General features: G+C 39.5%; 1 protein-coding gene across 1 annotated transcript in view; it reads left to right on the top strand.

Annotated features, from left to right (window-relative positions):
- LOC107756458 (relaxin receptor 1-like) overlaps window positions 1-10,573 on the top strand; it is a 48,402-nt gene extending 37,829 nt beyond the window's left edge. The window contains exons 14-17 of the mRNA XM_016573564.1: window positions 3,635-3,864; window positions 6,700-7,110; window positions 8,440-8,658; window positions 9,894-10,573. Of these exons, the coding sequence (XP_016429050.1) occupies window positions 3,635-3,864; window positions 6,700-7,110; window positions 8,440-8,658; window positions 9,894-10,195 (1,162 nt within the window). The 3' untranslated portion in view covers window positions 10,196-10,573. The remainder of the gene's footprint in view (window positions 1-3,634; window positions 3,865-6,699; window positions 7,111-8,439; window positions 8,659-9,893) is intronic.
- The last annotated feature ends 1,127 nt before the right edge of the window (window positions 10,574-11,700 follow it).

Genomic DNA, 11,700 nt, shown 5'->3' on the forward strand with positions numbered 1-11,700 from the left:
AGTGGGCAAAGCATAACGTGCACACTTACCACTTATGTGGATTTTAGAAAAGTGGGCAAAGCATAACGTGCACACTTACCACTTATGTGGATTTGTAGAAAAGTGCGCAAAGCTTAACGTGCTGCACTTATTTTAGAGTTTTCCAAGCATCTGTTTACAGATACCCGGAAGTACTGGGCCAAACGGGAGAGGCAAGCTCAAATACAACCCTCAAAGGTGAGGGGAGCACTGCCCGAGACAGCATTTACACAGGAAGGTTCTCGTAATGCCACCTATGCCTCCCGCTCGATGCCTCAGCAAGAGGGGATATCCTGGTGATCGGGAAGCCCCTCAGGGCGACCCAGATACGGTAGACCAGTCAGGGTAGCATGAAAGCGTAACCCCAGCCCGGACGTCCAGGAAATTTTTGCAGTGACGCGCCGGGGGCCTGATGATCACGAAGGCTCCCGCAGAAGCCTGTGTTATGGCCGCATGATCCAGGAAGTATGAAGCCGAAACCTGGCTTTTCTTACCGTCTGGACATATATCGACGAGTGAAATAAACACTGCAAGTCGAGCACCCGGTTTCTGAACCCAGCAGAGGGGGTGCCCATCGAGGACCTACCCTAGAAAGGGACAGAAACACACAGGTCCCGGGAAACACTGCAAAGAAACTAGCAGAAGGGTTATACACACAACCACCAGCTCATTATATATATTTAGACATGGATCGTACTCACCCACCATGGTTCCCGCGTCGGAGCTCTGTCCGAAGAAGCCTCTAGACCGGACCATCAGTAAGATGGTCACTATGAAGGCATAGAACCAACCAAACCTAATAGGTCCAGCATAGGAGACTAATATGCAGGAAATTTGGAGACTAATATGCAGTCAGGTGGATAGATGGTGGTTACAGGGGAATTAGGAAGGTGAAGATAAGGGCAGATGTAAGACCCCCGAAGGAAATGAGTAGATACTGAGGTATCACTCTGATCCGGACAAAAGCGCTGACGCCCTGTCTGGATCACATCCTTTAGGTCTTTTACTTACCTTCCTTTGACCCGCGATTCTTCCTACCCCTACCCGCGGGCGGGGGAGGAGCGCGAGCCGCGACACTAGTCTTCTGAGCCAGTCTCTGATCCTCAAACCGAGACGGGCTAGGACCCCTGGGTTGTTCGGGCTCAGACCTGGACTTCGTGAAGGCCGCTATCCCGGTCTTTCAGCAGGTCAGCCTGATATGCTTAGAGAATCACCATCGTGCACAATGAAGCGACAGCCGGACCTGCTGCTGCTGCGTATGCCCTGGCATCCGAGCGAGATGTCAAGGAGGGGAGTCTAGAGGACGTCTCATCCATAGAGAGATATGGAATCGATGGGTGCGTGAGGAAAAACGGCCTCTTCCATTCCTTCTCAATCTTTATATGGAAAACAGGAAGAAAGGAAGGCTCACCTGAGCTGGAGGGTTATGCCAGAAAAATAACGTTCATCGAGATACTTCGCGACGTCACTTTCTTCACCCGCTTCACGGCAAGTAAAGCCTCGCCGTGGCGCGATCCATAATTTCCAAAAGCTCATCATACGCAGGGCAGGAGGATTGGGAAGGCTCAGCCTCAGCTTCTTTGCCCTCCACAGACATTTCCTGCTTTTGCTGGGCTGATCCCAGCAGAGCACTGGCCCCTGAATCAGACAATGTTAATGAAATAACATCATCCTCCAGCGGCTCACTCTCATGCACAGCCGACGATCGCGAAAGGGAAACCCCCCCTCAAACTCATCGGCCAGATCCACCTGCGATCCCCACGAGCTCATTCCCTTCCGTGCCTCAGCAGCGGCGGGTCCTGAATCGCGGGAAGCAGATGGCTGCCCCTCTTTCCTCGAAAAAAGAGACAAACGAGAGCGGAGCTTTTTCATTGGAAAAACGCTCGCAGTGCACGCCGATTGCCCCCTCGGAGACATCGCGTGCGTGCTCTTTGCCCAAACAAAACAACGCATAGATCGTTTGTGTCATCAGATGTTAAACAACGTCAACACGAATGCACACATCCTTAAACGCTTTGCTAGTGCTCGCCATAATGAGATAAATAGAGATCGCTCTTACCACAGAAATGCACGCTTCAAACAAAACAGTCAATGAAGACGAAGAAGAGAATGATGTGTGCTCCCGGCGCCAATTTATACTATAGTCGCACCGGTAGTGACGTCATGGCTGTCGCCGGCCAACGAGTTGGTGTTTTTTCAATGTATGCTTCAGACACGGGTCACGACGAGGCGTTCCCCATAGCGACCCCTAGAGGACGCAGTTCGAAGTTCCCATGAAAGGGAATCCTCATTAAAAAAAGATAAAGACAAACTCTTTAGTTCTCATTCCAAAAATTTACTATAATATTTTGTATTCTATTAATTATTCATGGCAATCATTTTCCTCCATGACCTGGTAGAGTAATTGGGAGTGATTCGCCTGAAAACATGAAAAAATAAAAAAAACAAGGTTGTCTGGAATATATTGGAGTGTTTACAATTCCCTTTTCAATCTTTTCAGATACTTTGAAGACCCAATATTGTGTCTTTCTGCTTTGCATATCTTGCGGTATATAATTTACACTATGAAAAAATGAGAACACTCGATGAACCTTGCAAGTAATTTACAATGTTTCCTCTCGAAACATTGTACTGAGAGTATGCTTTTTTCTTGACTGTGAAAAAAAATCACACACAGAATTACCACAGGCAACAACAATAATCAAAAGATGAACATTTATTATTAAGCAAGAACACATGGACAAAATACAAGACCAATGGAATTTATTTGGGTGAATACAGCATAGTTTACAATATTACATGCATGTGAACTCATTCAACAAGCATTTTAGAACTAAAAAAAATGTAACATTTAAAAGTAGCATTTTAATTTGTTTATTCAACCATTCTCTGTAATTACCTTTAACAGAAATAGTGCTAATTCGAAATCTGAGCCGGTGAAGGGCTGCTTTTCGCGAGGGAACTGCAAACTTTAGACCACGGCCGCGCGTTTCACTCGAAGCTGAAAGATGCCTTGACTGACTCCATAACCTGCCCATAAACAAACAGTACTGACATTAAAGAACATATTTTAACATCAAATTAAATTAAACTCGGTACTATAACGAATAAAATCCATTTATGCTATGCAAGTCGAAAGGCGTTTCCATCATGCAAAACGACTGACTGCTGCTGACGCAGCTGACTGACATCTCGTCCTTATATTGCGTTGCAATATAATTTACAGCAAAGTAAAGACTTTATAAATGAAATAAAATGTATACAAACCTTTATTTGTGTAGGGTAGAGCATTTATTAATCTTAATATTAATCTCAACATTTATTAATACAAGTTAGTTAATGCATTAGTTAATGTTAACAAATGAGACCTTATTGTAAGTTTATCTCTTACTGTTGAAATTATTATTTATTCAATTTATTGAATTATTTATGGAAATATTGATCATTATTATTGTATTTTTTATCAGACAGACAGACAGACAGACAGATAGATAGATAGATAGATAGTTTGATTTAAGCATAAACTAATAAGTATTTGTTTCCTTAGACATGTCATGGCACGACCAAAATGATGATCTGATTATTTTTGTCTTTTGTGCTTCTTTCTTCTTTTCAGCTACTTCAAAAAGTTTCAGTATTGTGGCTATGCGCCTCACGTCCGCAGCTGCAAGCCCAATACTGATGGCATCTCTTCTTTCGAGGACCTTCTGGCCAACATCGTGCTGCGTGTCTTTGTCTGGGTTGTCTCAGCAACGACATGCTTTGGCAACATCTTTGTGATCTGCATGCGATCCTACATTCGCTCTGAAAACAAACTCCATGCCATGTGCATCATCTCTTTATGCTGTAAGATGATATTTTGAATCTAGAGGCATTTTAAAGTGTTACTAAGTGTATCAGAATTCATTTCGGGAGCGCTATATGCTGTGTTGAAGATCGCAATGTGCTGCTCTTCATCTCCTTGTGGCAATTTCACACATAATTAGTCTCATGTAACTTTCTATGCAGTCTTTGTTGTTGTTTTTTTTCTTTACCTCTAGCATTGTTCAAAATATTATTTAGCCGTCCGTGAATATATTTAAAAATGCTTTGTCAAGTCAAGTCAAGTCACCTTTATTTATATAGCGCTTTTAACAATACAGATTGTGTCAAAGCAACTGAACAGCATTAATTAGGAAAATAGTGTGTCAATAATGCAAAAATGACAATAGTAAACACAAATTTTTCAGTTAAAGGCAGTTCATCATTGAATTCAGTGATGTCATCATCCAGCTCAGTTCAGTTTAAATAGTATCTTTGCAATCATTTGCAATCGAGTCAACGATATCGCTGGAAATGAAGTGTCCCCAACTAAGCAAGCCAAAGGCGACAGCGGCAAGGAACCAAAACTCCATCGGTGACAGAATGGAAAAAAAGTGAAAAGTGTGTGCGTTTAACTGGAAATTCAAGCTTTTTCGTTAAGATGAGGGAAAAAATTAGGCTATATTGCAGTTATGGAGGCTGTCCTAGTTCAGCAAGTCGATGGTGCCTTCTAGAGAAACAGACTGATAGCCTAAAGGCAGCTCATAGCTGGCCAGCAGCATTCAGAGCCTGCGTTTACCTGACAGTGTTCACTCTTGACTGAAGTGCCGCCACACTTTCACATTTTATCGCGTGAAATTCACCCATACAGTGCGCTTTCTGTAAACTGACCATCGCTGCACACAGAAATTGATGCTTCTTTAACACTTTTCCTAATTCATATTGTACACACTTTAGCCTGCTCCCAAAGGAAGCAGCAACCTATGAAATCAAAAGCAGTCCTTTGATTTCTGCTCTTTGATATGGGCTGAATAAGGGGGAAATCAAAGTTGTGCACTGGGCATCTGTATGCTCCAGAGAGCGCTGCCGGGAGCGATTCAGATGAGTGGAAACTCATTCAGAATACATGGAAATCAATGGCTCAGTGTGTCCACTTTGAAGTGTAGATGTCACACTTAGATGTAGTAACATTTACAGTTTGTTTTTACATTTAAATTATTTCACTCACTAACAAGAATTATAAGGTAACCAAGGAGTTGTTTATGAATAAGAATGAAAAATAGGTGAGGTATTATATTATGCATAAATAAGCTTTCCATTGATGTATGGTTTGTCAGGATAGGACAATATTTGGCCGAGATACAACTATTTGAGAATCTGGAATCTGAGGGTGCAAAAACATCAAAATATTGAGAAAATCACCTTTAAAGTTGTCCAAATGAAGTCCTTAGCAATGCATATTACTAATCAAAAATTAAGTTTTGATATGCTTTATTTACGGTAGGAAATTTACAAAATATCTTCATGGAACATGACCTTTGCTTAATATCCTAATGATTTTTGGCATAAAAGAAAAATCAATAATTTTGACCCATACAATGTATTGTTGGCTATTGCTACACATATACCCCAGCGACTTAAGACTGGTTTTGTGGTCCAGGGTCACATATACACTATGGTAAGATACTTTAATGTTGTTGAAATATTATTGCTGTTTAAAACAACTGTTTTCTATTTTGATATATTTTAAAACATTTATTCCTGTGATGGCAAAGCTGAATTTTCAGCAGCTGTTACTCCAGTCTTCTATAAATGTTCTTTATAGCACATGTGTATAATTTTTTGCTATTACATTAAATGGATCTATTAAAACATTTTCTTGGGAAACTTCAATACAACTCCACCCCACTGAGCTGTTCCTGTAAATTGTATATTTGTAACACTTTGGATATCATTATGACCCACCATCTGCCTCAGGAATGGTCAGCTCATGCTGAGTCTTACACCATGTGTTAAATGCTCCACAATTACCCAGTAGCTGATCGTGCCTAAATTGCTCAATATTGTTGTCTGTGGCTGTGTCAGTCATGGGTAAAGTTTTTGGGTGAGAAATGCTCTCAATTTTAGGGCACCTGGAGGGGGGAAATGGGTCAGACGTGGAAAGTGGCAGACTGGTAATAAAGGCTTTTTGATTTTCTGCCTGCTGTCAGTTTTCATCAATACATAGTGCTTTAGTTGAAGCAAACTGTGCAGCAAAAATACTTAAATAACGCTGACATTTTTAAAAAGTTTTCTACATTTTGGAAGTTATAACAACTTCAGGAACGCAAGTAATAAATCTAAAAAATTGTATGTACCATCAGTATACTCTCATTTATTACATTGAACCTAAAAGCACAGCAGTTAGAGTAAAGGTCTCTGTACACTCTGAGTCCGAAATTTTTGCACGTTAAAAAATAAATACAACCTCATGTTGTGTCAATCACATTTAAACACTGCTTCCGAGACTTTCGTCCGTAATAAAAAAATTCGGACCAGGTTCAATTTTCTGTGTTTTCGCATCTGTAGCAAGCATTTTGATAGGAAAGGATGACAAATACGAAAAAATGCATATGAAAATTTCGGACTCGGTGTGCAAGGACCTTAAGTTAGGGCTGAAAATATGGTTAGTTTTAAGAAATTATACAGTGTAAGAGATCATTCAACTAAACTCAAACTTAGTTCTGTTTTTACAGTGTATCGACTACATTAAAACAGTGCTATCTATTTAAAGCTTTGTTTAAAATAACTATCACATATTTATCACATGTAACTTATAAAAATGATGTGCTAAACTCATCTACATTTGTCCAGCTTACAAGCTCTTTCTCTGCTAAACAGGTGCAGACGGTCTGATGGGTGTCTACCTCTTCATGATAGGCGCATATGACCTGAAGTTTCGGGGCGAGTATAATCGTCACGCTCAGGCCTGGATGGATAGTGTACCCTGTCAAGTGATTGGATCTCTAGCTATGCTCTCAACTGAGGTGTCAGTTCTGCTCCTCACCTACCTCACCCTGGAGAAATACATCTGCATCGTCTACCCGTTCCGATACCTGACCCCCGGCCGCAGACGCACTGTTACCATTTTGGTGGTCATCTGGATCTTGGGCTTTGTTATTGCTTTCCTGCCTCTCGTCTGTAAAGGGCTTTTCAGAAACTTCTATGGAACCAATGGCGTGTGTTTCCCTTTGCATTCTGAGCAGGCAGAGACTCTCGGAGCACAGATCTACTCCATTGTGATCTTTCTGGGTATGTGAGAATCCTTTAATTGCGTTCAAAAGATGTTCTATTAGATGATAGCGTACAACAGTCGGGTTCTGGCCTTAAAAATCCCAGTCATTTTGTTACAGGGCTGACAAGACGTGAGACGTGCGGATCCATATGCAAGCTTTATTACCAGCAGAGGAGGTCAGAAACACAGGCAGGGTCGAACAGAGGCAAACAGGTATATGGCGGGCAAGACAGAAGAGGAATCCAAAACGGGCGTGGTCGATAAGCGGCTAACAATATCCAGAGGGCTTGGTGGTGATTGAACGGAAGTCCATGGACAGGATTTGTGACACATTTTCTCTATAGAGAAATATATTTTTAATGATTCTGTGTAAATCATTTATGACAGACCTACCATAAGCTCTGAGGTAATGCTTTTATTGAGTCATTTTAACATTTCAAAACCGTTCTCATAAACCCTCAATGGTCTTTTATGTTATAGTCTGATATATGAATATTTTGAAAAAAAAAAATTTTTATGGAAAAAATGTATTCTTATGCTCACCAAGGCTGCAAATGTTAAATCTATTAAATATATATTAAAATGGGATTTATTTCTGGGATGGCAAAGCTGAATTTTCAGCAGCCATTACTCCAGTCTTCAGTGTTGCATGATCTTTCAGAAATCATTCTAATATTCTGACTTAGTGTTTTTTATACATTTTTCAGGATTGTTTGATGAATAGAAAGTTGAATAGAACAGAAAATAAAAAAACCACTATCTTTTATGTACCTTTTATCTTATATGAATTTCTTTCAGTAATGTTGCCATTCATCTCAGAGCTGATTGGTTTGGTTTATGTATGTTTTGATTCCCTATGGAGAAAATCAATAGAAAAAAAATGCACAGAGAAAGCTGAAAAAGCGGTTGGTCAGTGTTGCACTCAGTTAAAGCTTTTTAAGACATTTGAGACATCATAATTCTCCCTTCAGAAGTATACTTTTGTTTGCTTGTTTTCCTGTTCTTACAGCAGTAAGAGTTATTTTGGACTCTTTTGTTCCTGGTTAAGAAATTGTTCTCTCTGTGAGTGCTTAATTTGTTTGTGTGATAGAGGTCACAGCTAGAAGTCTAAGTTTAGATTGGAAAAGAGGACTAAGGTCACTGGCGTTATTTAGAGAGCACTGAAACAATTTGGTGTTTTCCAGCGAGACCAATCATCTCAACAATAACTTAATCTTTCTTGACCTGAAAGGTGTTTAAAGTGTACTGTTGTGGTGCTTATGTTTTGTATTGAGGTCATCCTGTACATTGATGAATGCTTTTCGCTGTTATATATCATGTCAAAAACATATCCTGTTTCCAAATAGGTCTCAATCTGGTGGCCTTCCTCATCATCGTATTGTCTTATGGAAGCATGTTTTACAATATCCAGAGAACAGGAACGCAGACGACCAAATACAGCAACCACATTAAGAAAGAGCTGACCATTGCCAAACGCTTCTTCTCCATTGTCATCACCGATTCGCTCTGCTGGATTCCTATTTTCATACTCAAGATTCTTTCACTGATGGAGGTCGAAATCCCTGGTAAGTGCATCACGGGCCATTTAAAGTATTCAGGGCCTTCGGTTTCTTCAAGGATGAGTCTGATATTGAGCTGCATGAAGCAGTATTTTTATCAGCTACAGTAATTCATCATTCTCTTTTTCTTCAGTGTCTGTAAGCAGTGAAATGTTGAAAGGCCTCTAAATGTGAATACGATATGAAGAACATGCTAAAGTTTTACTTCTCCTTAAGGAAAATTCTCTCATTATCTACTGTTCAGTCAGTACTCTCCCTCGTGTTGTTACAGACCTGTATGCATTTCTTTCTTCAGTGGAACACAAAAAGAGACGTTTTGAATAATGTACCGATCATTTGTTTGCATATAATTGCAATGAATGAGGGCTAGAGCTTTTAAGCTTCAAAAATGGCACAAAAGCACTATAAAACTGCAGTTCCTATGGCTATATTCCAAGTCGTCCAAAGTTATGACTTACAGCTTTGCATGAGAAACTCCAAAGGTTGTCATTTACTGATGATCTTTCCCTCCAGTGAGCAGCTACCTTCTATTACTGGATCTAGTCAGATTTTGCAAACTGATTCATTGAACAAATTTGACTTGGCTTTAGAAGATTAGGCCTAGATTATAGTGCACAAGTCATGTGGGCTACTTTTATGGAGCTTTTCATTAAAAAAAAAATCACCTTTTGTGGGTCACTAAAGAAAGAAAGTCATACCGGTTTTGAACAACTTGAGTGTAAACAATGACAGAATTGTATTTTTTGGGATGAGCTGTGCTTTCAAAGTGTATTCAAAAACATTAGCTCCTTTTCTCTAATAATTGCATGAATTATTTCACATTTTTGTACATTTTGAATAGGTTTTTGGGATCTGAATCATGATTTGTTTGTGAAAACATTCATACACAGATCTCACACACAAATCCATGTCTACTCGTGCTCAGTGAATGAGACCCATTGAATGCTCTTTCCATCCACATAATATCCGACAGTGGCTGGGAAAATGACACTGTCCTTCATTATGATTGCTGAACCCAAGCTATATTTTCTAGGACACTTCACTGAAAGATTGTAGTTTTTGTTCCCATCCTCTATTTGAATGATGATATTTCTAGAGATAATTAAGGGGCAGTTGAGAAGTGGACTGCCTTGTCCAAAAAGATTTTTCAAAGAAAAGCAATCAGCAAAAAATCACATGGGATATCAACTCTCAATGCATAATTTTCTCCCCATTACTCTTCTCGAATGAACCCTCTTTAGGAACCATCAGCTCATGGGTCGTCATCTTCATTCTGCCGATCAACAGCGCTCTCAACCCCATCTTGTACACGCTGACCACGCGGCCCTTCAAAGAGACACTGCTGCAGGTGTGGTCCAACTACAGACAGCGGAGACCCCTCCTCAGCAGCCACCCGGCTCATCTGCCTTCCTTTACGTGGCAGGAAATGTGGCCTCTGCAAGAAAACAGCCAAACCCTCTGCACACCGGACTACCTGGCGCATCCGTCCGAAATGTCTAACACCACCCAGTTGCTGCCCGTGGAGGGGTCGAACGGGACATAAGGGGGTCTGATGGAGTCCTGCCATCAGCATCACGTCATGCCTCACAGCCATGGACTCATTCTGAAAGGACATATTTTTTTTTTTGAATGTTTGTGGATGTTTACATGCATGTCCTCACTCAGAGCAGGGATAATAATGATGCGCTGCATATAAGGACTGTTTGCCATCATGAGTGTTTGTTTGGGAGGATATTAGGAGAACGGCACAAAAAACAACGACACAGAGCCAGATGTTTGCAAGCCCTACTGAAAAGTCCTGCTGGTTTATGCTGATTTGTGCTGGTCTATGTGGTTTACCAAGGGAAAGCTGTTGGTTAAGAGGATTGTCAAAAAATTACAAGTCTGTCATCATTTCATTTCAGCATTATGTCGTTTCAAACTCAGAATACAAAATTATTTTATTTAAAAAAAAATTCTTCTGTTTTTGTACAGTGAAAGTCAATGGGGGCCAAAACAGAGTTATTATAGTTAACTTAACGAAAGCCATTTTTGTTACTTGAAATAAGATAAATGTTAACTGAATTACATAACAAAAACATAAAACCATTTTCACATTTTCTTTGACTTTGATAAACTCAGTATACTAAACTTGATATACTAAAAAAACTAAAACTGAAATAAAAATTATATAGATATGTTAAAAATGAAAACTAATAAAATGACACAAACTCAATAAAATTACTAAAATTGTAACAAATTAAAAGCTAATTCAAAATATTAATACTATATATATATATATATAAATAATATAAATCAAATAAATAAATTAAATTAATTACTAAAATTTCAACTACTATACTAGAAATATACTTGTATCTCAGTGATACTAAAATAACACTAATCCAAAAGCTTTAAGCTCAAAATAGGATACAGGTAGTGTCTTGGATAAAACTTCTGGATCGTTTACATGAGAGTGACTAAATGATGACAGAATCTTCATTTTAAGAAGCCTGGTAGGGGCATCAGCGCACCAGCATCCAAAAGACAACATACAGTATGCTAGTGACCAGCAAAGCTGATCTTTTCAACAGGGACATAACAGCACATTTCACTCGATTGTATTGCATTGAGCCATTGAAAAGGCTTAATCAGTTTGTTTACAAGAAGTGACTCAGCCACAGGGTCTGAAATGACAGAGAAAATATAGATATGGTTAAATAATAAAAGTGTTTACTTAGTGTTTTACCATCAGTCTGTGTTACACATTAGACTTTCGCCCCTGTTTGTTGTATTGATTGACATCTTGTCTTTTCAGTGTTAGTACTGGTCTGCAGCTATTCAGTGTTTAAGATGTGTTTCTTGTCCAAATGAAAATGTGTGTAGCATGTTAATACCTGCTGCTTTTTGTACAAAATGTACATATATATTGTATAGAATTATTTTTATCTAGCCAAACTAGTTCAAGCATCATTCAGGGTTTTAACAGATGTAGGAGCTCTTCGGTTTCCATGAGAAATATCATTCCTTATATAAGGTGTGAAGGCAGGAGGTAAAGGCCGTTGTTTT

The sequence above is a fragment of the Sinocyclocheilus rhinocerous genome, unplaced genomic scaffold (genome assembly GCF_001515625.1).
Source record: "Sinocyclocheilus rhinocerous isolate Xijiao unplaced genomic scaffold, SAMN03320098_v1.1 scaffold111, whole genome shotgun sequence".
In the NCBI taxonomy this organism is placed as follows: domain Eukaryota; kingdom Metazoa; phylum Chordata; class Actinopteri; order Cypriniformes; family Cyprinidae; genus Sinocyclocheilus; species Sinocyclocheilus rhinocerous.